Source organism: Panthera pardus, unplaced genomic scaffold (assembly GCF_024362965.1).
Source record: "Panthera pardus isolate Hobbes unplaced genomic scaffold, ASM2436296v1 HiC_scaffold_15, whole genome shotgun sequence".
Lineage (NCBI taxonomy): Eukaryota > Metazoa > Chordata > Mammalia > Carnivora > Felidae > Panthera > Panthera pardus.
Genome location: NW_026526710.1, coordinates 14,295,382 through 14,321,102, shown reverse-complemented (window position 1 = coordinate 14,321,102; position 25,721 = coordinate 14,295,382). Strand labels below are relative to the sequence as shown.

General features: G+C 52.7%; 1 protein-coding gene across 4 annotated transcripts in view; it reads left to right on the top strand.

Annotated features, from left to right (window-relative positions):
• Window positions 1-25,721, top strand: part of BCR (BCR activator of RhoGEF and GTPase) — a 127,620-nt gene that overhangs the window by 90,518 nt on the left and 11,381 nt on the right. For 2 of the 4 annotated variants that reach the window (XM_019467092.2, XM_053902145.1), the window contains 8 exons: window positions 6,512-6,633; window positions 7,860-8,028; window positions 8,589-8,708; window positions 9,588-9,663; window positions 11,090-11,194; window positions 11,842-11,916; window positions 15,271-15,368; window positions 17,199-17,330. In XM_019467092.2, the coding sequence (XP_019322637.2) occupies window positions 6,512-6,633; window positions 7,860-8,028; window positions 8,589-8,708; window positions 9,588-9,663; window positions 11,090-11,194; window positions 11,842-11,916; window positions 15,271-15,368; window positions 17,199-17,330 (897 nt within the window). Of the gene's footprint in view, window positions 1-6,511; window positions 6,634-7,859; window positions 8,029-8,588; window positions 8,709-9,587; window positions 9,664-11,089; window positions 11,195-11,841; window positions 11,917-15,270; window positions 15,369-17,198; window positions 17,331-19,840; window positions 22,982-23,657; window positions 23,920-25,721 lie in introns of those variants that run through there. The other 2 variants (XR_002085149.2, XM_019467093.2) reach the window with 2 other exon arrangements.

Sequence of the window (25,721 nt, the reverse complement as noted above, 5' to 3'; positions counted from 1 at the left end):
GGCAGGCCGAATAGGAGCCGCTGAGGAAATGTCACTGGTGCAGGCTGAGGACGAGAGGTGGTGAGGCTCAGGCAGAGGAGAAGAGAGGGCTCTTGCTTGAGGATTAGAGAATTGGAGACTCCAGACCCTGTTGGCAGAGTTTGTAAGAGATGCTGTGGGAAGGGGGTGGGGGTGAAGACAGCATAGGGATTGGGGTTCCAGCGCCATCAGACATGGCATGTGACCTCAGCAATACCACTCACCTCTGAGCAACAGTTTGCTCAGCTGTGGGATTGGGGTGAGCCTAGACCATGTGCTGTCCACAGTTTCAAAGGATGTCCACAACATAGGAGCCCCATAAGGGCAAAGCCAGTGCTCCATGTCTGGGTCTTTTCTCAACCCTTTATAAATATTTGTAAATGGAGCTTGGATTGTCAACCTGTCCAGGCCCAGGTTTGGATTCTTCTAGGAACTTGGGCATGTTACTTACCTCTCTGAGCGTTTCCTTCTCCAACAAGTGGTGGAGCTAGAACCTGCTGCCTGGGACAGTCCTGCCAAGTGAAAGGAGATGTTTTATGAAGCACTCTCTGCACAGGTCCCAGCACCCAACAAGTGCTCAGTGAACATTACTGCTATGAATCAGCAGTGTGCTTCCCAGGCTCACCCTGCTCTCCACCCAGCAGGTTCCTGTCCTTTCCGGGCGGTGTCATGCTCTGATTTCATCCTCCCCGATCAGTTGTCTTATGAGGTGTCTCTCCAGGGCATGGGAAACAAGAGGCTTTCTCAGGGACCAGGGAGTGGAGGCGTGTTCTGCAGGGAGGTACTGAGAGCCCTCGAACAGGTTTGAGGGCAGGAGGGTCAGGCAGGACCCTCAGCACACACTCAGCTGCTGGGTATGTTGTTTTGGGGACACTTTTTCTTCCACCTTCTGAACCTCCACACCCCACTGAGTTACCCCACAGCCAGGGCTGCTCTGATGGGCAATGTCAGCTGGGTCGCTGGCATGCAGCCAGCTATCCCCAGGTTCAGGTCTTGCTCTGGGGGCATGGGAATGGAGGTTCGGGCCCCTGGCCTCCTCCAGGGCCAAACATGCTAAATCCGGCCCTGCTTGGAGCCAAACCAGGCATCCTCAGCCAACAACTGATGCCTCATTGGTCCTTGCCTTGACCATCTTCCTTCTTCTCTCTGCCCCCACCTGTGCCCTCCTTGGCAACCCTTCTTGGTCTCACCTGGCAAGGCCCTACAGGTTTATCACTAAACTCCAGTTCCTGTACCTGAGGAAACTTCCCAGTACCCCCTCCATGGAACCTTGGGCTCTAGCTTCTTCTTCTCAGAACCTTGTGTCTGAGTCTGCTCAGCTGCTATGACAAAATACCATCAACTAGGGGCTTAAACAACAGATGTTCATTTCTCACAGTTCTAGAGGCTGGGAGTCCCAAGGTCAAGGTGTGTGCTCAGGATCTGGTAAGAGCCTATTTCCTGGCTTGGAGATGGCTCCCAGCTTGGAGATGGCACATGGAGAGATCTCTGTCTTCTTTTTCGTATAAGGACACCAGTCTCATCACAGGCTCCCACTTTCATGGGCTCACCTAAACCTAATCACCCCAAAGGCCCTGCCTCTGGATACTGTCACATTAAGGGTTAGGGCATCAACATATGAATTTTGGAGTAGACACAAACATCAGTCCATAACAATGCACTTCTTCCAGATGGGTCTTCCCTGAATGGGCTCTGTCTAGGGGTGAGGGCCAATGTTGCCCAGATGACAGCTGGAGGAGGCCGGCCAGCCTAGGGGAAGACCCCTGGGGAAGGAGGGGCCCGTCCTCAGAAGACTGCGGACACAGGATGTAACCTCACTATCCTCAGTTTCCTTGTCTGTAGAAATGGGGGTGGTGGTACCTTCCCCACTCAGAGTCATCATCAACTGTGGGAGGCCCGACGACAATAGGGCATCTCTCAACACAAGGCCTGTACCTACAGAGGACTTGGCTTATAGTACCAATAGCCCCCTGTGGGGCCCATTTAATCCTCTAAAAAATGCCACCAGGCAGGTATTTGCATCCCTTCTTATGTTTAAGGAAACTGAGGCTCAGAAAACTGAAGTGGCTGAGCCAGCATTATCCCTGCAGAGAGAAGAGGATGGGCCACAGGCAGTGAAGGTGCACAGCAGCGGCTGCAGACACCTCACTCCCTGGCGGGGTGATGTTAGTTTTTCAAGGAGGCAATGCTGTCCCTTCGAGCAGGTGTTCCCCACTCCCAAGGGGAGTGCCTTCCCTCCTGCCACCACTACGGTGCCCCAGAGTGCACACAAAGACATGCACACGAGGGGACACACATTGTGATATCCACAGGAACACAAACACACACACAGACATATATGGGGGACACATACACATGGACACATAGGTTGGGGCACACAGGGGCATGGAAACTTACAGAAGGACATACAGAAACACAGGAACATGACCCACACATGTGGTCACATACACAGGGATACACACAGGGGACACACAGAGACATATATATGGGACACACAAAGAGATTAGTTGGACACACACCAACAGGGACGCACGCACGCACACACACACACACAAACATGCCTGCCTGCTTGGGGATGCACACAAAGAGACACAGAGACACATGGATTCTCTTTCACACACATTCCTATGGCCCCAGCAAGCTGGCTCTTCTGAGTCACTGTCCCTCAGACCTCAAGAAGCATCATGCTACCCTGTCCTGGGGTCCAGTGGGTTCTAGCTCTCTCCCTACAGCTCTACCCAGGCGTGTTTGCTCTGCATGAGATGCTGAGTCAAAGGGACAGTCCTTACCAGCCACTTGGCGTCACACCATCTTTAGACCACAGCCCACAGTGCTATGGGACTGTGACCCAGGTGCAGCCCAGGCTGTGGCCCTGCCTGTGGCCCCTGGAGGACCTGACAGGTGGGCCAGACTGGAAGTCGTACTGGTTCTGAGGGCCTGGGGTTAGGGCTCATGATCATTTTTGAGAGGGCTGTCTCCTGGGCAGGCACAGGCCTCCCGGCTCTACACTGGTCCCATGTGGGCTGTCAGGGTGTCCCTGCAGAAGCCAGGGTTCTGAGAAGAGACCCAAGTGATGGCCATAGGGTCCAGCAGTCTCTCAGATGCCTCGATCAAAGGGCCGAGCATCCCCTCACAAGCTCGCTGTTGGACCTGCAGCTTGTCCATCCCTCCTTTCATTTCTGTCCTCCTCCACGATCATCTACCCTTGGCCTCTCTCTTTCCTGAAATTGGGTGGGTGCAGATGGGGATTTGTTGCTGTTTCTTCATGGGCCTATTTCAGCAGCAGGATCCTTCCTCAGCGTATGGCTTGGAGCTGGGCTCTGAGCAGGGCTGATCCCAGGCCCAGGCTGGCTGACCTCCATAGTCAAGATGTGGCATCTACCCAGGGGTCAGGGCTCTAGACTGTGCATCAGGATGGGACTACCAGCCTTAAGAGTCTGTGCCTCAGGTCCAGCCCCCATCTCCCTCACACTCCATCAGTCTGCTGCCCTCCTGTTCCCTTGGCTCTGGTCTCTGTGCCAGGGTCCAGACTCCCTTTGTGGATCTGCCAGCATGGTAATTGGGGGCCTGTTTTCTTGGGGCTGGGAACCCCCTCCTGCCCATTGGCTGGGTATTTTCTGTTTGGGCATGCTGCAAGACCCAGGGTGGACTGGGGTTCAGAAGCAAGGCCCTGTGCCTCCTCGCGAGGGAGGCCAACTGTGACATGACAGGGAAAACTCACAGTGAATGAGCCTTACTCTGAAGAGCTGCTGCTGTTCACCACCCATGCTGCCAGGGTCTGGCAGGTGACACGCATGATTCACATGCTCTGCATGGCCCTTGGAGACAGAGTGTGGCCCAGAGCAGGGTTTGGACTGGGATGCTTCGAGGGAAGTGTCAGGGTGCCCTCAGCTTTGGGATTTCTCATAGAAAGATGAGGGTTTGCACAGGCAAGCGTTCATGGGGAGGGGCCTGGCGACTGTCACAGTATCAGAACAGGGTCAGCCCATCAGAGCCTCCCAGGGCTGCAGTCTGAGCCCTCGGGGCACCTGTGTGCTCCCCACAGTCAGCCAGCCATATGTCCTCTCAACACAGCAAGGCAGGTGTGTGGGCTGCCACAAGCACCAGGGTGACACTCAGTGATCCTGTGGAGGATGAATGTGACACTTCAGCTGAATGTGTGAGCAACAGGACCTCGCAGGGAGAAAAGGTGGGCCAGCTGGTGTGTGGAGGGTGGTCACTGCCTGGATTCTGGGCATTTCTGACCTGTTGACAGGGGAGGAGTCTACTTCTGAGCTGGACGTAGGGGGCCCTCTGCTGGTGGTGGCCAGAAGCTCAGCCCCTCTGTATGGAGAAAGGATCCATGTTTCATCACAGAAGGTCCCTTGGTCCCTGCCCTCTGGGCTGGAAGACCCTCTGTCCTGTCCCTGCTGAGGGGGCATGTGTCCACTCATTCCTCTGGGACTTCAGGGTCCCAGGACCCGTCTCAGACCTGCTCCCCAGTGAGGACCCAGCAGTCAGGTTTACCCCAGGGTCTCCAGCCCTGTGTGGACATTTCTCCAGGTGCACACTTTTTTGCTTCCTGTGGGTGTCAATGCCAGGTGGGCTGTCTGCCCATGGCAGGCAGGCACAGGGTGAGTGACAATGAGTCATGGCCTTCGCACACAGGCAGCCTTCCAGCCCTTCCACTCATGCTCTCCCATTTAAATCATTTGCTCTCTGTAGCCAGGACCCAGCTGGCCATTGTGAGCCAAGCTGAATGCGACAATGACGTGTGGCCTTTGCACCTGGGAGTGTTGGGGCCCAGCCCAAGCTATACTTGCTTCTGGGCAGCCCTGCTGGCTCCAGCTCTCGCAGAGAGTATGGGAAAGTTCAGGGAGGCAGATACTCCCCGAGACAACTCTGAGGCTGCAGGTCGCAGTGGAGCCAGGCGTGTGGGCCTGCCAAGTTCACAGGGCGTTGGAGATGCCTCTTGCTGGGGAGATGCTATGGGTCTTTGCCCACTCTTATATATGTACCTGATCCTCCAGACCCTTCCCTGGCCATCACAGTGAGAAGTGGAGAGTCACCCTCTTTGGGGGGCCTTCCCTGGAGCCAGGCTGGCTGGGTTGCCTCTAAGCACCTGGTCTCTCTCCCCTGGGTTTGTGAGTTCCCAAGGACAGAGACTGCTCAGCGTTGCTGCTTGCTCGCTCACTGTGCTGCCTGGGACAGGTGGTAAACCTATCTGAGGCTCCCATTTCTCACCTGTGAAATGGGCCTAAGGACCTGCCCACAGGGTGTTCTGGGGATCCCATCCAATAATCAGGCCGTGTACTTGCTTGCACAGCATACTTGGAATGTGCACGGGGAAAGGAAAGGCTCACCACGTCAGCCTCTCGTCCTGTCTTTGTGTCCTTGGCATGGTACAGCATTGACCCACATGAGGTTCTGGGCACTGTTTTTCAGATGAATTACTGACTTACCTTGGTGTGCCATTCACGTCATTCAGCCACCCCTGGAGCTGTGTGACCCAGTGGGAATGTTCTGGTCTTTCAGATGAAGTACCCGGGTGCAGAGGCGTGTAGCTTGCTGGTGGGCTAGTGCCTCGCATCCCCCTTCTAGGTCTAGGTCCAGTGGGCCCTGGGAAGGTCATCTCAGACTCAGGCTGTCGGAATCCAGGCATCCTATGTGGGCTTCTGCCTGTCAGTGGGCACTGACTTTAGAAAGATTAGAGCATGGAGTCCCATCTGTAGGCACACTACTCAGCTTCCTATTGCCCTCGAATTAAGTCCAGGGGCACCTGGGTGCCTCCGTTGGTTAAGTGTCTGACTTCAGCTCAGGTCAGCTCAGGTCATGATCTCATAGTTTGTGGGTTCGAGCCCTGCATCGGGCTCCACACTGGTAGCATGGAGCCTCCTTGAGATTCTCACTCTCTCCTCTCTGCTCCTCCCCTACTCGCACCTTCTCTCTCTCTCAAAATAAATAAATAAACTTTAAAAAACAAAAACGGAAAACTAAGTTCAGCCTCTACCATGATTGTCGGGGCTGCCCCCTTAAAGTGTTCTGGGCCCACCTCCTCTCCACTCACCAGGCTGCCCCACCCATGCCTGGAGCACCAAGCTCTTCTAGCCACAGGCCTGGGCTATGATGGTCCCTCTACAAGAATGTCCTTCACATGGCTGGCCTATTGCCCATTCTGCGTCTCCAGTTGCTGTCTCGGAGAGGCGTGGACCGCCCTGCCCACAGGGGTTTTTCCTGCCATCATTTTCTCTGCAGGCCATCAACGTAGCTATAGTGTTCCCCCTCCCCAGCCTCCAAGCCAATGGCTGGTACTCTATCCACTCACCCTCCTCAACAGGCCAAGCACTCAAGAAACTTTACTGAACAAAGAGGAAAGTGTAGTGTGTGTTTGCTGAGACAGAGGGAGCACTGGAGAGTGGGCCTGAAAGTAGGAGGCTGAGGGTGTGAGGGCCTGCCCCCCTGCTGGCCCACTGCCCTAACTCGAGCCCACACCATCCCCCTGCCCCCCCTATAGCACCGGCAGCTGCTGAAGGACAGCTTCATGGTGGAGCTGGTGGAGGGGGCCCGCAAGCTGCGCCACGTCTTCCTGTTCACCGACCTGCTCCTCTGCACCAAGCTGAAGAAGCAGAGTGGAGGGTGAGTGACTACATGGCGCCCATCCTGCCGGGTGGGAAGGGTCTTGGGGTCGGGGGGACAGGGTGGGTTTCACAGATGGACGAAACCTGGCTTTTGTTTTTCTCTTGTGACATGAGCCCAAAGAGTTCTGTAACTATGTGGTCAGGATATACTCTTTAAGTTACATTGTTTCCAACTGGCCATGATGCCAGGCTCAGGGTTAAAGGTCATCATTAACAACCTGGAGACAGTCTAGTTCAGGATCAGTGACCAGCCTATTGCCTCCTATAGATAAAAGGGGGATCGGGGTGCCTGGGTGGCTCAGTTGGTTAAGAGTCCAACTTTGGCTCAGGTCATGATCTCAAGGTTTGTGAGTTCCAGCACTACGTCGGGCTCTGTGCTGACAGCTCAGAGCCTGGAGCCTGCTTCAGATTCTGTGTCTCCCTCTCTCTCTGCCTCTCCCCCACTTGTGCTCTGTCTCTAGCTCTCTCTCAAAAATAAGTAAACATTAAAAGAAAAAAAGGGGGACCTACCTGACAAGGTACTGTTGGGCAACTGTCATGTCATGACCCAGGAAGAGTAAGTGGCAGGAGAGGGAGCTGCAGGGTCTAGTACAGGCTGGCAGAGTGGGGCCGGTATCACTGGACCATCACTGTATTTTGTCTCCCCATACCTGTGAGAGCTTCTAAATTGTTCTCAGCCTAGGCTGCAGGTGCTCCCCCACCACACACACACACACCTCTTCCTGGGACTCAGATGACCCAGGTTGCACCAGCTGGAATGGAGGAAAGAAGGTTATGTTGGGAAAGACCAGAGCTAGGCTCTTTCCCCCGTTCTGAGCAGATTTAAATCAGTCACCTCAGAAGAGAGCCTCAGTTTCCCCTTCTGTCAAGGCAGAGGATTACCCCTGGTAGGTCTGTAGCCCCTCAAACTCTACAGCTCTGTGGGTGTCTGCAGTCCTGTCCTGCCAGTGGATTCCCCGATATGCTCCCACGTCAGGGAGCCAGGGAGCTGCCACCATCAGCCCAGGATAAGGTGGACCTGGCCTAAGTCACATGTGCCGAGTGCCCATTCCCAGGGTCACCAGTGTCTGCCGATGGCCTTATGCCAGCTTGCTACATGGACCACAAGCTAGGTTTTAAGTTCAGGTAAACTGCGCAAGCCCCAAACTTGGGGTTTCCCGGCTCTTGAAAACAGAGACGTTAGCGAAGGAAAGCAGAGTGTTAATGTGTGGTTTCCTCACTCAGCAAAACCCAGCAGTATGACTGCAAATGGTACATCCCGCTCACGGATCTCAGCTTCCAGACAGTGGATGAGTCGGAGGCGGCTCCCAACATCCCCCTGGTGCTGGACGAGGAGTTGGATGCCATGAAGATCAAGATATCCCAGATCAAGAATGATATCCAGAGAGAGAAGGTGAGACCAGCTGGAAAGGAGCAAGGCTGGGCTCTGCAGCTTGAGTGGCAGCAGCCCCTTGCACACAAGTATCTGACCCACTCCTGAGCCTGGGGCCTGCTGGGACCCCTGTGAGCCCGCCGTCAAGCTTGGAGCCATCCTGCATAGGGGGTGGGAGGGGTGCTCAGCTGCCCTAATGGGGACAGCGTTCCAGGTGGGGGAACAGCCCCTCCAGCCCACCCTAGGCCGGCCCCCAGTTGTTTCTGGAGAGGTTTACAAGACTTGAGGAACAGTGAAGATGGGGCATTCAAGTGTAGGATTAGGCCCGGCCAGAGCAGGTACCATGCGGTGGCCACAGACAAAGTGGGTCCCCAGAAGGTTGGGCTTCAGCTCGGGGATGCCTGGCTGAGGTGGGCTCAGCAGGACAGGGGTCTCCTCAACCCTCACCCACCTGCTGGCCTACTACACCACAAACCGAACAGGTTGAGGGAGGCACCGGGGGCAGTGGGACTGGGCCAGGCAGGAACGGGTAACAAGGGGCCCCCAGAATGGAAATGTGATCATGTGGCCTCTCCCCACAGAGAGCAAACAAGGGCAGCAAGGCCATCGAGAGGCTGAAGAAGAAGCTTTCAGAGCAAGAGTCACTGCTCCTGCTTATGTCCCCCAGCATGGCCTTCAGGGTGCACAACCGCAATGGCAAGGTGAGTGCCCCTGGCTCCTGTCTATCTAGAATCTCACTGTGCTGTGGCCGAGACTCACCACCCAGCTGTGTGGCAGCTGTGGTCTCTGGCTCCTGTGTGGCCTCTACAACAGCAGCCCTCTTCTTCTGGAGAATGTTCCCATGCCAAGAGACACTTGTTCAGTATAGCACACCCAGGCCCATGTGTCCCTCTGACTGGTGCTTTAGGCCGGAGCCCCCCAGACTGACTGACAGCTGGCTCAACCCCCACAGCTGGGCGGTAACAGCGTCTCCAAGAAGTTCAAATAGGGCAGGGGGTTCACAGATCTGTGCAGACCAGGCTCTTCGTACGGGGATTCTGTCCAGGGACCTTGTGAACCTGCGAGGTACCTTCTCTCCTGAGTCTGGCTCCTGGGGCCATCTGGAGCCCGGGCCTCTCCCTCTGGGGCTGTGGGCATCACACATAGCTGTCAGCGTGCAGCTAGGAGAGGCAGCTGGTGGGCTCTGCAGGAGCCTTGTCTCTGGGTCGCAGCTCAGGGCTCGTGTGTTAGACACAGGTGGTCAGTCAAAGTGGCATCGGCTTCTGCAGATCCCACCTGCTAACCTTCTCTGTGGCCCCTAAGCTACAACATGTCATGCCCTGGCCCAGGCAGTCCAGGCAGGGGGGCTGGTGCCAGAGGCAGAGCTGCCCAGGGCACAGGAGCTATGGCCTGAAGCCCAGCTGGCAGGAAGGGTGGAGAGTGCCAGAAGCATGAGCCAAGCCGTGAGCACACTCAGCCACCAGGCTCCAGCCAGTCTCTGGCCCCAAGGTGTGCCTTGGAGGGGTGCACTGCAGGACTCTATGTGGGTGCCTGAGCTGCAGTGGAGGTAACCAGGGTGTATTCTCCTTCTCACTCCCTAGAGTTACACATTCCTCATCTCATCTGACTATGAGCGTGCTGAGTGGAGAGAGAACATCCGGGAGCAGCAGAAGAAGTGTAAGTGGCATCCGCATGTAGAGGCTTAGAACCTCAGGCCTGGATGCTCGTCTCCTCCTGTGGTTTCAAGCCTTTTCTTTCTTCCTGAGGAGCTGGGCAGTGGCACTCTTATCCAAGTGAGAGGCTACAGGGAGCTCTGATTCAGAAAATAAATTGGTCAGGAGCTCCTGCCAGGGCCCTACCCCCTGTACCCCCTTTCCAAGGCCTTCCCCACATCCCCTGTGCATCACCCCCTCCCACTTTCTGACCTCCCCTATGAACCCTTCCTTCCCACCACCCCCCCACCCATGCCTTCCCCCAATGCCCTGCCTGCCTCCTGAACCTGCCTGCTCCCTGTGGCTCCCCCTGCACTCTTGCCTGTCCCCTCAGCAGGTGCTATTGCCAAAGGAGCCCTTGGCTGGACCAGCCTGAACAGCCACACTGTGCTGGCCCCTCTCTGCTATCTGAGGGGCCAGCACTTGACCACTCTTAGGATAGGGTGCTTGCTCCTGTCTGGGGCAGTCCATTCCCTGGGCGCTTCCCTCTCTTAGCTGTTCTTTCCTGCTTCTCCCAAGCTCAGAGCTGCCCCTGGTTCTGTCTGGCCGTCTTCAAGGGTGGGAAGACAGACTCTGCCACAGGTCCTGTTTCCTTCCTCTGCCCCCCAGCTGTATAGTTTGGGATTCCTCAGCTGTCTTGTTAAGAGGTTCCCATGTGCACTCTGTGTGCCCACTGTTCTGAGAGTGTCTGCAGAGAGAGCCAGGCTGAGCACCGTGTCCCAGGTGGGCTGGGAGCCCCACATGCCTCCCTACCTGTCCTGAGCTCCCTGTCCTGAGCTCCCTACCCTCCAAGCTTATCATCCGTGCCTGTGCTGAGCCAGTGCCCCCCACCCCCACCCCCCGCAGTGCCCCTGTGTCCTGGAGGACAAGGCACTCCTGGCAGCTCTGATGGCCGGTGCCTGCTGCCCTGCCCATCCATGCTCATGTCCCGGGTTTCCTTTTGTAACCAGGGGACCCCAACCATTTGCAGCATGTCAGCGTCTATTCTCTGCTCAGCACCGTAACAGAAATAAACCCCTTTTCCTCACCGGGTGGGGATGGGGAGCCCTCATTAGCAGAGTGCAGGGCAGGGTTGTACTGGGTGTCTGTGGGGGGATACCCCACGGGAAGGTTCTGCAGGTCACCACTCACAGTTGCCTGGCCAGCTCATGGGTTTGCAAGCATAATGCTAATCCCGTCCCCACCAGCCAAACCCAGCCTGGGCCAAAGCCACACCTTGCTTGGCCACTTACCAGCTCCTCTTGTGGGAGCAGATCGCCCCCTCCTGGCCATCACAGCTCCTCACCAGGGTGTGGTGCAGGTCCAGTGCAGGCACATTGGAGAAGGCGCTCTGGGTGTCCCTGGAGTCTGCTGACTGGCTGGCTGATGCACCTGGGTTCCACTTTCTTCAGGTTTCAAAAGCTTCTCCCTAACATCCGTGGAGCTGCAGATGTTGACCAATTCGTGTGTCAAACTTCAGACCGTCCACAGCATTCCACTGACCATCAACAAAGAAGGTGGGCTGTCCTCACAAGGGCTGCTTTCCCTTTTTGCTGCCAGCACTGTCTGTGAGACCATGGGTTTTCATCCTGACAGAATGTGTGTGCTGCATAGGGTCTGTTGGCCCCTCCCAGGGGTAGATGGGATGGGTCAGGGGTGGTCTGTCCCCATGACTTTGTGCCTGGTCACATGACGCATCTCGGATCCTCTGTGCTTTGGGTTTGGTCCTGCTCCCCTGTCCTCCCAGCCAGGCACTTCCCACCCACACCTTTGGTCATGCTGTGTTTTGCATTCACTTGCACACACACTTATGTACACTCATTCCCACTCATAGGTATGTGCTTGTGCACATGAACACATATCACATGCCACTCCTCACATGACAACATGCATGTCACATGACACACCCTACCCCTCCCCTCTCCTGTCCTGGGAACCTTACTGTGTTTCAACCCAGTCCCTGGTCTGCCTGTGTTGTAAACCCAACTCAGATCCTAAGACCCCTGAGACAGAGGCTACAATGGTTATGTTTCTGGCTCATGACATCACCTGGCCCCATGCTGAGCAAATGGCAAACCCTCCCGTTGAGGGTTGATTTTGAAGCACAGCCTGTCATTTGCCTCCCTCAGGAGAACGATGCTCACCTCTTTGGTCTCTTGCGCAGATGATGAATCTCCGGGGCTCTATGGATTTCTCAATGTCATCGTCCACTCCGCCAGCGGCTTTAAGCAGAGTTCAAGTAAGTGGTTACTTTGAGGAAGAAGGTGACAGGGCACCAAGCTGGAGGCTGTGGACCCTGGAACCAGGGTCGTGGCTCAGAATATCATCAGGCGCCTTTGGCCCTTAACCGGGTGAGGTCCTGTGCTGGTTGATACCCAGAGTGGACTGTTGCCTTCTTTGGTCTGTGGACGGGATGTGTGAGCTGGTGAGTTGCCCCCTGCAGGCGGGTCTTGTAATTGCAGGCACTGGAGTTTTCTGTAGCCAGGAAATACAGCCTGAGTTCCAGGCAAGGAGGGCTGCAGGGAGCACTTTGACCCCAGCCAGTAGAGTAGATTTGGCTGCTGACAGCTAACTGGTTACCCTTTTCATCCTTCCCCTCCCAGGCGGGGAACGCCTCTCAGCTACGCAAGCTGTCAGATCAGTGAGGGCTGGTTGCATTTCAGTCCAGGGTGGCACATACTGTGTCTCTCAGCATGGCACTCCAAACAAGTCCTCATCGTCCCTCTTAGGAGGACAGAGGACAGGCACTGTGCTATTGACCTGTCCCACTGATGCTGCAAAACTAAACAAGAAATCCCTGACAAGCCACAGCATAGAAGACAATATTTACAAACCATATATACATGATATGGGACTTGTATTCAGAGCATATTATAGAACTCTTAGACCTCAGTGCTAAGGAGACAAGCCAGTTTTTTAAAATGAGCAAAAGATAGGGGTGCCTGAGTGGCTCAGTCGATTAAGCATCCGACATCAGCTCAGGTCATGATCTCACGGTTCGTGAGTTCGAGCCCCGGCGGGCTCTGGGCTGACAGCTCAGAGCCTAGAGCCCGCTTCAGATTCTGTGTCTGTCTCTGTCTGCCCCTCCACTGCTTGCACTCTGTCTGTCGCATTGTCTCAAAAATAAATAAACATTAAAAAAAAATAAAAATAAAATAAAATGAGCAAAAGATTTGAATAGACACTTCACCAAAGAAATACAAGTAGCTAATAAGCACATGGGAAGATGCTCACGGTCATAGGGAAATGTAAACTAAAACCACAGTGAGGGGGCACCTGGGTGGCTCAGTCGGTTCAGCATCCAGCTTCGGCTCAGGTCATGATCTCACAGTTTGTGAGTTCCAGCCCCACATCAGTCTCACTGCTGTCAGCACAGAGCCCACTTCAGATCCTCTGTCTCCACCCCTATCCCACTTGCACCTTCTAAAAAATCAACATTAAAAAAAAAAAAATAAAACCACATTGAGGTTCCACTTCATGCCCACCAGGATGGTGATGACCAGAAAGGTACACAGTGACGACTGTTGGTGGGGATATGGAGAAATGGGAACCCTCAGACACTCCGCTGGTGAGGATGTGAAATGGTTTGGCCACCCTGGAAGACAGTTTCACACTTTCTTAAAAAGTTAAACACACCCGTACCACGTGACCCAGCAGCCCTGCTTTTAAGTATTTATTCCAGAGATATAAGAACATGTCTGTATAAAGACTTGGATGTGCCTGATAAACATAACACGTTCATCCATGCGACAGAGCGCCATTCTGCAATAAAAAGGAATGGAGTACTGATACAGGCAACGATAGGGATGAACCTCAAAAGAATTATTCCCAAAAAAAGACACCAGGTGCAAAAGATTACATGTTGTATCATTCCACATGTGTAAAATTTCTAAGGCAAAATTTGGAGACAAAGCCTAGCAGGGGTTTCCTGGGACTGGGGATGGGAGATTTGCCTGCAGTTGATTCCAAAGGGCCTTTGGGGGGGGGGGGGGGCGGGGGCAGCAGTGTTCTGCAACAGTGGCAATGCTGATTTACTAAAAATCCTCAAACTTACAGCAAATGGATTGTACAGTGTGCAGATTTTACCTCCATTAGGTTGTCACATAGGTGTAATTGTTCCCCTGGGAGCACCTGCTCCACACCCCTCTCACACAAATGCTGGTGTTTTCAAGGGTTCCATCTAGGCCTTCCTCCCTCACTGCATACACTCCCTCTTCCTAGGTCCAGGGGCCCTTCCATCAACAGCGCAGTTGATGTCTGGAACTGCCTCTCTGTCCCCACTCTTGTCTCCTGGCCTCCCTCTATTACTTTCTGTCTGAGTCCCCAGTGTCCCACACTCTACGCTCCACATCCCGAAACTGAATCTATCACTTGGGCTCCCAAACTTGTTTCTCTTATTTTATGCCCTGCCCCAGTGAGAGGTGCCACCCTCTCTGCCCTGTGGCTAGGACAGAAACCACCATCTGGTTCCCTAGCCATATCAGTAAGATGACATTCTCTGTCCGTGGAGTTTCCTCATTACCTCTGGCCACCTGCCCCACCCTTCATCCAGGCCCTGGGAGTGGCCTCCTCCCTGGTCCCTACCTCCGCTCTCCCTGCACCCCACAATTCTCCCAGCAGTGAGCTGTTTTTGGTGCCCCATCCTGGCCTGCAGCACCCTTTGCCCCAGTTGACCTAGTAAACTTACAGCAGGGTCTGCGCAGGTGGTCGGCACTTCCCCTAGCCCCACCCTTCTCTGTGCATCATCCTCCTGATGGTGATGGTACGTTCATCTCTGCCCAGGTCACCACCCATAGGGTTCTGCTCACATAGAGGCTTTAGCCAGGATTTGTCAAATGACCAGGTGAGCACACGTTCTGACAGGTGCTGGTTCAGCTGTACCACGGGGCGGAATCTGCACGTGAGGTGTTGGGGCCCATGCTGGCCACTGGTGTTTTGCTTTATTTTTTCCAAATTTTTATTAAAATTCTAGTTAGTTAATGTGCAGTGCAATATTGGTTATTGGTTTCAGTGTTGTGTTATTTTGAAAAGAAACTTAAGACTTTTTTTTTTTTCTGATTTTGAAAATGTCAAGGAGCAAGAACTCCTGTCCCCTTCAAGGCCAACTAACAGGAAAAAATTAAACTTAATAGCACACACGCTGGGAATCCACACAGACATGGAAGTTACAAAGACAGGCAAAATGAGGCATATATGTCATCCTGAACCTAGGAGAAGGGGGCAGAGGTCTGGGGCTTCAGAGGAAAGGAATGCACTTCACAGGACGACAGGAAGAGCAGATATTTAGCAACTAGATGTTTGCCCTGCCTCACCAGTAGGTCACTCAGATTAGATTTATCTCTGCTAATAACCCTTATTCTGGGAAAGACCCCCCAATTTAGATTCTTCTGTGCAGTTACAGGAAGGGCAAAATTTCTCTTGAGCCCAGATGGTCTTGATTGCTCTCAGCTCAGAATGATCTTCTTGTCCCAGTGGCCCGCCCATCTTGGGGCAGCCTGCCCTTGGTCCCCTACAAAAATAGCCCCTGCTTCTGATAGAAAATTCGGGTAATATGGAAAAGTACGATCACCTTCCCTTTGTTGCCCTCCCACAGATCTGTACTGTACCCTGGAGGTTGATTCCTTCGGTTATTTTGTGAATAAAGCCAAGACTCGCGTTTACAGAGACACAGCTGAGCCCAACTGGAATGAGGTGAGGCACTACTTCCAGGCAAGTCTTGTATGTTGGCCCTGGCTGGCAGGCCAGGATCTTTTCCATGGGGAGAGTCTGAACACCGCCCCCACCCCACCCGCCCTGGGCTCCCTAATGTCTTTCCTCGCAGGCAGCCGCCTCTGCCTCCGCTGCCCACATTCCACCAGCATTCCAGGAATCTCCTGGGAGGAGGGGGGGCGACCAGTCCAAGAGATTTTATCTCTGTGTTCCTGAGAATCCAACCCCCTTCACTCCCCATCACAAAGAAACAGCCTATTTTTCTGGAGAAGGTTTTGGAAAAGAAACTTAAAAGGGTTTTTTGTGCTGCCTTTGTTATTGCTTAGTTTACTTGGTAGATTTCCATACTGTTTTTCCTCGCAAGTTGGAATGAGCCCTGTAGCCCTCTTGGTTTCTGGAAGCCTGGGGCTCTGCCGGGGGAGGGCTGGGGTAGGGACCCTACTTGCCTGTCCCGAGTGTTGGATTTGTATAGTTTGCTGCTCTGTTCTCCTTCAACTTGGAGAGCTGTTGTGTAACTTGCTCACCATCTCACCTTGAGCCTTTGGGAGTGTGGGAATGATTATAGAGTAGCCAATATTGATGAAGTCCCCAGATCTGTGAGAATGCCATTTCCCAGTTTCTGGAGTAGCTGTGGCCTAGGAAAGCCTCATGCTTGAGGCTGTGGGTGGAAAGCAAACCACCTGCTCCCTTGGAGAAGAAGAAGCTAAGACCAAGTGGCTGTCTGGTCCACTTTGGGTCATGTGGCTGGTAGAGCCATGGGGCCAGCACCCAGCTCTCCTTTCTTGGCATCCATGACTCTCATCATCAGATTTGCTGCCTTAGTAGGACTGGGGCACAGGGAGCCCATAGGATTGCCCAATCATTATAGCTCTGGGCATCTGTGCAGAAAGGGTGATGGCTGCCGTGACAAGGGAGCATCACAGCCAGACGGATCCATCAAAGGCTTTGCAGAGAGTAAATGAGCATGACCTGACAGGGGCAATGAGGGAGGGGTTCTGGAGGCACCAGCAGTAGAGGGCTCAAGGAACCCAGGCATGGAGGATTCCAGACCAGCATCACCTGGTGGCCACCCTGGGTGTGCATATGGATCATCAGGGCTGTTACACATTCCTGGCACACACACACCCTCCCCACCCCCATGCAGGCTCAGAAATATCTCCTTTCTTTTCCCCCACCCTCTTCCATTTCCCCACCGTGAACCTGTGCCTGCAAAAACACTGGTGTGAAATGTAGAATTTACTGAAGACATCATGTGGTGATGGAGGAGAAAGTCAACACCACACATCCCACAGCAGACAACTCGAAAACCTATAAGAACGGTTCTTTCCTCTCCTATATCACCTCCATGGGTCGATTTCCTTCCCCGCTTTCAAATAAACTTAATTTATAGAGCAGCTTTAGGTCCACAGCTTTAGGTCCAGAGCAGAAAGGACAGAGATTTCCCATATGCCCACTGTCCCCAAACATGCACAGCCTCCCCAACTAATCAATGAACCTACACTGACATCATTATCACCCAAAGTCCATAGAATATCTGCATTTATAACCAGCACCCATGAGCTTCTGATGCAGGGGGAATGGGGACTGCCTTTTGACATACTAGCTTAGGAAGTTTGGATTCAGTGTGAGAGGCATTCTGAGCTTCCAGAAGCATCCAGATTGAGCCACAATGGGATGCTCACAGGGAAGTAGCTTCTGAGGGTCTTTGTCACAGGACTAAAGTAAGCAGGGTCTCAAGTCATGGGTCCTTTTGGGGCAGCAAGGAAGTCATTGGACCTGTTAACAAGGGACTTTCCTTTCTTGGGGCTACAGGAGTTTGAGATCGAGCTGGAAGGCTCCCAGACCTTGAGGATTCTCTGCTATGAAAAGTGTTACAACAAAACAAAGATCACCAAGGAGGACGGCGAGAGCACAGACAGGATCATGGGGAAGGGCCAAGTCCAGGTGAGGCTGCCGCCCTCCTCTGCCCCCTGCAGAGTCCCTCTGCCACCACCGCGTGCCCCCCCCCCCACCTCCGACACAGCTTCGTACACCTGCCCCTGAACCCGCCCACACCCTCCTCCAAATGCTCCAGTTTCTTTCCCCATTTGACCTTCTGGGACACTGAGGTTGCCTGGCTCCACAGGTTGGGAGTGATTGGGGGAATTCCTGCCCCTCTCTCTGTTTGAGTGCCTGTTATGCCCCATCTTGCCCCCACAGGAAGTTCAGTTTGACTTGTTTTGCGGCGGGGGCCTCAGTTCCTCCATACCCTTAGTTAGCAAAGTCCAAAGGCAAAACGGTGAGGCGGTGCTGTGGGCTGCAGTTAGCAGTTCAGAGACCATCTCAAATTAGAAAAAGCACAAAAATCCTGGAGTCTACCCACCTGACATCTTCTCTATGGCTTCTAGACCCGGCTTCCAGGGGGTGCAACTGCATCCCTAAGCAGGGCAGACACAGCACACACACCCCCCCCCCACCAGAGTTGGCATAGAAGCCCCCTGATGGGCTAAGAGTAAGTGTCCATACAGGACGAGCAAGGGAACCCCAGGTCCTCAGTGAAAACCATGCAGGCCCTCGGTCCTTCAGAAGCTTGCCTAGCCACTGGAAGCCCACCATCAGCCCTTGTGCTTCTTGGCAGACAGGAGCTGCGCCGCCTGCCTTGTGTTTCTCACGGCCTCACCTGTGCAGTTCTGTGCCCCATCAGGGGAAACCCTGATATACACATTCCTTACAGGGCATCTTACCAGACCCAGCTGAGCAGTTTCCTCCCTGCCCTGCCCTGGAGGTGGGCACTGACTGTTCCACTCCTTTCAGACCCTCAGATCCTTCGACAAAGCCTCCAGCAGGAGTGGGCTGGCTGGGCGTTCCAGGTGTCTGTGGGAGAAAGGGGCTCTCCATGAAGCCCCACCTCCCTTCCCTGAGGGCAAGAAGTAAAATTCTTTTTGGGCTGAAATACTAAGCGGTAGGAATGAAGGAGAAGGATGAGTCTCCCCTGAGTAATTGGGGAGGGCCCACATGCATTCATTCAGACCAGCAAGTCCTCCCTGAGCAGTGGCTCTGGATTCCCTCTGTTTCACCAGGTCCTCAGGACAGTTTTCACGCTGCCTGTTTCCCCACCCTGGAAGCTTATTAGGGAACTCAGTGGCTCAGGGTCTCCAGGGACCCACTCCCACCCCATACCTTGAGACCAGATCTAAAAGTAAAAATGCTCCTCTGACCACCTTATACCTGGCCCCCCCGCCCCCCCCCCCCACCACCACCTACCTGCCAGCAGACATCACCCAGCCAGGGGGCAGACACTACCCCCACACAAAGACACAGAGAAAGGAAACTAATGAAGCACCTCCCCACCCCCGCGCCACATCCCATACCTTCCTAGGAGAGCAGGTCCAAGGCTTCAGCTGACCCTACAGACAGGACCTGGGGCTGGACTCTCCTAAGGTGGGCAGTAAGACCAGCCTGGGGCAATACTCCAGTGAGTCCACTGAAGTGTGGGGTGCATGTTGGGGGGATCAGTGGGGCAGCCTTGCCCAGCATAGGGAAAGCAGGATTCTTGGCCCCTCTCAGAAGATGTAACTGGGGCACAGGGGGTCCCAAACAGACCAGGTTTGCCACTCACTGCTGATAAAATCCAAAGGCACAGAGAGGAGTGGTGGTGAAATAGGGAATTTATTTCAGAGAGGCCAACACTGGGAAGACGGGACTAGAATCCCAAAGACTGTCTCCAACGTGCCAAAAATGCTTCCAGGTTCATATGAGATAAGTGTGGGACAAAGGTCGGTGGGCGTATGCAGGTGGGCAGTGATGGTCAGGTGAAGCATTGTCTTGGGGTCAGTCATGTCGTGTCTTGCTGACATCAGGATAGTCCTTATTACTTGAGGGGTAGCTTCAGTTCTCAGGGGATGCTTTGCCTGCTAATTCTTTTGCCGTAGTTAAGAGATGAGCTGGAAAGAACTTCATCAGTGAGGAAGTACGGACTGAGATCGTAATGGAGGTAGTTGAAATCCTCTTTCAATGGGCAGAGTCTGTGTAGGCCAGCTCCTAGTCCAGGGGCACTCAGTGGATGTCTTGGACCTGAGTCCTACCTGTGACTTAGATGCTAAGGGAGAAGGAGATGGTTCCTCCTTGCTTCCCATGAGCCTGGCACACCATTGAGCCAGTTGTAGGGTCTTGGTGGCAAAAGGCTTCTGGGTGGAAGAAGCAGAAATGAAAGCCAGTGCTCTTCAGTTGTTCCACTCTTAGGGTCCTATCCAAGGATCTTTGACGAGCCAGGTACCTTCCCCAACCAGGGTCACCCCCATGAGCTCAGCATGCGTCGCATCTTGACCGATACGTACACCCACTGCAAAGTTGGGGTGATGCTTGGGAATGGCTCGCATGCCCAATGCAGACATTCACCACTCTGCAGCCCCCCAGTGTCCTTGAGACATTGACCCCCCAGTGTCCTTGAGATCCAACTCTGTATTTCCACATAGATTGCGTTCACCTTCTTGGCTTTACGGAGGATCCCATGGATTGAATCAACCACATCGTTGAGCCATTCTGCTCTTAATGGACACTAAGTTTTCCAGATTTTGCTATTCTGTGAGCATGCTGGTGCTGGACATCTTTGAAAACTGACATGTTTTGGCATTACTGGGCAACAGTCACAGCTTGGGCTCTGCTCTGCTGCTTCACAACTAATGTGTTCCTCTTTCTACCCCTCCCTTCTCCCTTTCCATGCTTGCATCTGTTCCAGCCTGGGCATCCCTTCTCCACACCCAGCCCTGACCCCCATCTTGCAGAGCCCAATGGCAATCTGAGGATGCAGACAGGCTGGGTGTCTGGCCCCTTTTTTCAGCCCATTACACAAGGCTAAAGGAGGCTCAGATTCCACAAACCTTTGACTCAAATCATCCAAATTCTCCAATAGGTGACTCCTTCCAATAATCCAGGAGGCAGTGAGATTTGAACCAGAGCCTCTGAGCACTGGTGGGTAACTGGGGGGTCTCAGTGGAAGAGAGAAAAGAACAGATACTTGTCCTCTTCTTTTATTGTATTGAGACCTCTTTGGAAACCCTTTGCCACATTACTGCCGGATATAAACAAAATATTCCTCTGTGCACATAACCTGTGCTCTCAAACACTCTCGGACACATGGACGTGTCAGATGAGCACCCTGTCCTGTCCCAGGGAAGAAGACAGCAAGTGGTGTTATGGGGGCTGGCTTGGGGCATTTCTCCAAACTCTGGCTGTTCTCTGCCCCTTTCCGCCATCTAGCCCCAGTCTGCGTTTCCCCTCACAGGTGCTTTGAGAGGTGCTCCTCAGCAAATAATCTCCCTTGCTTTTCCTTCAGTAGGACAAGATGGGACAGGAGTAGAGGACATGGACTGTATTTAAAAAGAAAAAAAATTACAACCTCATTAGAACAGAAAGGTGAACAATATTCAGCGGGATACAGGTATAGGGACCACTGCAGGGGGGTTTTGCAGCAGGGGAGAGAGATGGACCCCCAACTCTGACTATAACAAGGGAAGGGGGAATTTATAGACAAGGAGCAGGGTGTGGGGTGGTGGGGGGGGCGGTCATCGATTGGAAGTTACTAAAAGGAAACATCAGGGGTAAGGGAGATTCTGGCTAAACCTACCTAATGGGCAGGCCAGGGCAATCAGATGTTACTGGGGGCTGGGGCGGGGGGAAGAAATGAGGAATCTGGTTAGACGTTGAGGGTAATCCACTATTAAGGATATCGAGGCAGGGTTTTTGCTAAAATTGGGCTCTTAGGGAAATTCCCAAGAATGAGGTCTATTGGAAAACAACTCAGAGGAGCCCGACTGGTTTGGTCAAGGGGAGACTCTGTCCACTTCCTCAGCCCCAGTGTGCCTCCTGTGACCTGGGGCAATTCATCACTGCCTGTATAAACTTGTTTCCTCAATGTAAACTTTACTCGGGGGCCACGAAGCCGGATGTGGAGGCCTTCAGTGTCAGCTGCCACTGTTATTATTACTCATTGTCGTCACTGTTAGTGGAGAAGGCAGGCTCTGGCTCCACTCCTTCGTCTGTGTCTGCTTCGGTGGAAGAGATGAGTGAATGGAAAGCCTGGCCGCTGAGCAATCATTAGCCAGGAAGGAATCCCAGCATAACCCAAGGTCCGTTTGTGACTCACAAAGAGTAGGCAGTGGCCAGCCTGGCCCCTGAGGACCCCCATTCCCGTGGGGAGGGGGGGGGCTTGTTTACAAACCCGGGATCCCCAATACGAGTAGGAAGGAAGTCAGAGGAAGAGCGGTGATGACGCCCTGTGACCCTAGCCAGGCCTCTTTCTGCCTCCCCCAACCCCCACAGACATTGTTTTCTGTGTGGGGCACCCTTAGGGGAGGGTATTCGTGACTCTAGGGGGGGACAGCCTTCCTGAGTGGGGGCTTTTCCCAATAATACCAGGCACCTTCCGAGTATGCCATGTGGGACAGACACGTAGCCCTGTCCATCCTGTTGCTGGGGTAGGGGAGGTGGGAATAGCATGGCCTTCTCCTGCAGGTGCCTTCCACCCCCACCTGCCACATGCTCTTTGACTCGTAAGTTTAGTGGAAAGCCCTTCCTGTGAGGTGGAGAAGGTGCAGCACCCTGGGAGTATCTGAGGGGGCCCAGGAGAAGCCCACAGCTGGCCAGAAGGGCAGAGGCCAGGCAGGTCCCTCCAAGGGGCCAGGGACAGAAATCAAGTTTCCAGCAAAGCTGCTCACATGCCTGTCTGGGCACATGGTGTCAGAGTCATCTGGGGAGCTAGGGCCTGATTTCCCAGAGCTGGGGTCCTAGATCGGTCTGGTTTTACTGCCTTACATGATGGTGGTGAGCTGAGGGTTCAGGAACCACTGGCCTGAGTCTGAGGTTCCAGCTCTTGCTCTTCAGATGACTTGGCAGATCCATGCTTCCCCTCCTAAATGATGCAGTCTCCATGAGAGGAGAACGGAGGGCTGAGCCAAAGTCAGCTGCTTAACTGACTGAGCCACCCAGGCACCCTTCTCTTCTCCATTTTCAAATTTTCTGTGTTGTTTGAACCCCCTACCCTATTCCTTCTTAGTGATTAACTTTATATCAAATCCTAGAATATTGTCATCTGCCATTTCTCCTGATATTTTATGTGTCTAGCTGGGCTCACGACTCACGTTCCAATGGGGACGTCAAAGTTGATTTTTTTTTTTTTTTAAACATTTTTTTGTGAGTCTTGGTTGAGACTGGGGCCTCAGATCTCTGGTCTGACCCTTACTTTATTCGAAACTGGTACTTAGGGCTGTCTGTATGTGGTTTCCCAAACTTCTCTGCCAGCCTGGGTTGTTTGCCTCACGCGTAGAAACCTGGTTGAATACAGACCGACAGGTCCAACGGTGCCCCTTTCCAGGGGGTGCCCTGGCACCCACACTCCAGCCCTCACCAAGACCTCACTGTAAGGTCTGCCCACTCACGGGCAGTATCCTCATTCGACCACCAGTTCTGTGGCACTTGTGCCCCAAGAGCCCACTGAAGTGCCCAGCAACAGCTGTATGAATGTGGAGATGCCACCAACACTTGGACACGCACGTGTGCAGCCACAGCACTGAGTATGCCAACCCGAAACTGGAAAGAAGCTAAGTGCCCATCAGCTGGTGAGTTCATAAGCCAAGTGTGATATATCCGTATGAAATACTATGCAGCCAGAACAAAGGAGGGACATTCTGATACACACTACATGAATGAAACTTGAAGACATAAGTGAAAGAAGCCAGACACAAAGGGATAAGTAATATATGATGACACTTACATGAAGTATCTAAGACTGGCTAATTCCTCAAGACTAAGAGTGGAATAAAAGTTACCAGGGGCCGGAGGAGGGTGGAAATGGGGAGCTACTGTTTCACAGATATGATGTTTGGGATGATGAAAACGTTTTGGAGATAGGTAGTGGTGGTGATTGCACAACATTATGGATGTACTTAATGCCATTGAACTGTGCACTTAAAAATGGTTAATTTTATGTTATATATATTTTACCACCATTTTTTAAAGAGTTAGCATGTCATGGGGTGCTTGGGTGGCTCAGTCAGTTGAGCGTCCGACTTCAGCTCAGGTCATGATCTCACAGTTTGTGGGTTCGATCCTCAGGTTGGGCTCTGCGCTGACAGCTCAGAGACTGGAGCCTGCTTCGGATTCTGTGTCTCCCTCTCTCTCTGCCCTTCCCGCACTCACACTCTGTCTCTCTTTCAAAAATAAATAAAAACATTAAAAAATAATACTAATAAAAATTAAAAAAAAAAAAAGAAAAAACAGTTAACATGTCCACAGGGTACAGGAATGGACATGGGAGCCCAGACCCAGCCACTTGCCCTTTCATGAAATCCCTCAGCAGAATGACAGTCAGCCCCTGCTCGGTGCAGCATGGTGGAAAAGCCACTTTCAGAAGTCTCTTACAGCCACCCTTTGGAGCCTCGGCACCCTCACCTGTAAGAGGGCAAACGTCTGGCTCTCAGCAGTTCCCAGTGACCAAATGCTCACTCTGTGCCAATATGTACTGCAACACGTGTATATTAAATATGTTTATACTGTATGTCTTATAAACACATGTCTTGGCCCTGAGATACCACAGCGAATGAAATAGACAAAAGCCCTGTCGTCGGGGCTGGTAGGAGAGGCAGACGTCAACCGAAATAAGAGTAAGAGCTGTGGTCAGGTGGGAAGGAGATGGGGTTTGGGGGAGATGTGGTTTTCAGTTCGGTAGTTGCGTACAGCAGGTACTACTACAAGGGTACCGAGAGATCCAGCCTTTCATTACAGGGGATTATCTCAGGGCCATGCACTGTCCACCCACACAGCCATTCACTGTGCCAGGGCCTCCTATTATTGGGGGGAGGGATGCCTTCCTGCGTGGTTGGGGGTGCGGTGCTCAGAGATGAATGAGGTGCAGCCTGCGTTGGGGGTGAGCAAGAGGAGAAACCAATGTCCCCTCTTAAACCATCTTGGAGGGAGCAGGTCCAAAGGGTTTTTTGCATCAGTAACATAAAATGGGTGATGATTGTTTTTAACAAACATCTAAGGAAGATTTTTGGCTGTAGAAGTTACGAACATGTAAAAACATGTGAGCAAATCCTTCTTGTACAGATTTCCCCAAGATTTGTCCTGAAGAAGCATACCACTACCACCGTGGAGAAAGTGTGGCCACGTGACCTGGACCCTCCTTGCTCAACTGAGGTCCAGTTTGGGACCCTATCTTTTTTTCTTTAGCTGGCATACCATAGAATGCATCCATTATAAGTATGCAATTCAATCATTTTTGGTAAATTTACAGAGTTGTAGAACAATCACCAACAATCCAGATTTAGAATACAGTAAAACCTTGGTTTGCAAGCATAATTTGTTCCAGAAACATGCTTGTAACCCAAATCACTTGTATATCAAAGCAAATTTCAAGAACCGTTGGCTCAGTTGTGATCATGTGACATTTGGCATCACGTACTACTCGTGTTGCAAGACATCACTTGTTTATCAAGTTAAAATTTATTAGAAATATTTGCTTGTCTTGTGGAACACTCGCAGAACAAGCTATTTGCAATCCAAGGTTTTACTGTATTTCCATCCCCCAAAATGATTTCCTTATTCCCATTTATAATCACTCACCATTCTTACCCCCAGACCCAGGCCGATCTGCTTTTTGTGTATAGATTTGCCCTTCCTGCATGTTTCATGTAAATGGAATTATTGTATATTTATGTAGTCTTTTGCAACAGGCTTCTTCCCCTTAGCAAGTTTTTGAGCATCCCGCACATCATAGCAAGTATCAGCCCTTCATTCCTCATTATGGCTGAATCATATTCCATTCTGTACATTCATTTACCACGTTTTATTTATCCATTCACCAGTTGATGGACACTGGGTTGTTTCCAGCTCGGGGCTATTACCGTTAACGCTTCTGTGAACGTGGGCACACAAGTCTTTGTGTGAATGGATGTTTTCATTCTTCCCGTGTGGAGACCTGGGGGTGGAAATGCTGTGTCGAGCAGCCAAGTTTAGCTTTGTGAGGAGCTGCCCTACTTTTCCATAGTGGCTGCAGTATTTTATATCCCTAACGGCAGAGTCTGAGGGCTCCTGTTTCTCCACAGCCTAACCAACACTTGTTACCATCTGTCTTTTAGATCATAGATGTCCTGGGCAGTGTTCCTTTATCCTTTTAAGTGATGCTGGAGCCTGGTGGGGATCAGAGAAGGGTAGCAAAGAATTAAAGATGTGGATGCTAGAGCTCAGGAGAACAGATTGTGACAACAAAAGCAGAACCGGGAGACCAAATTTCCCTCCCGGAGAGATTTCTCCAGGCAGCTCTGAGAAGTCCCATTCCAGGGAGTAGCTTCTAGTGCA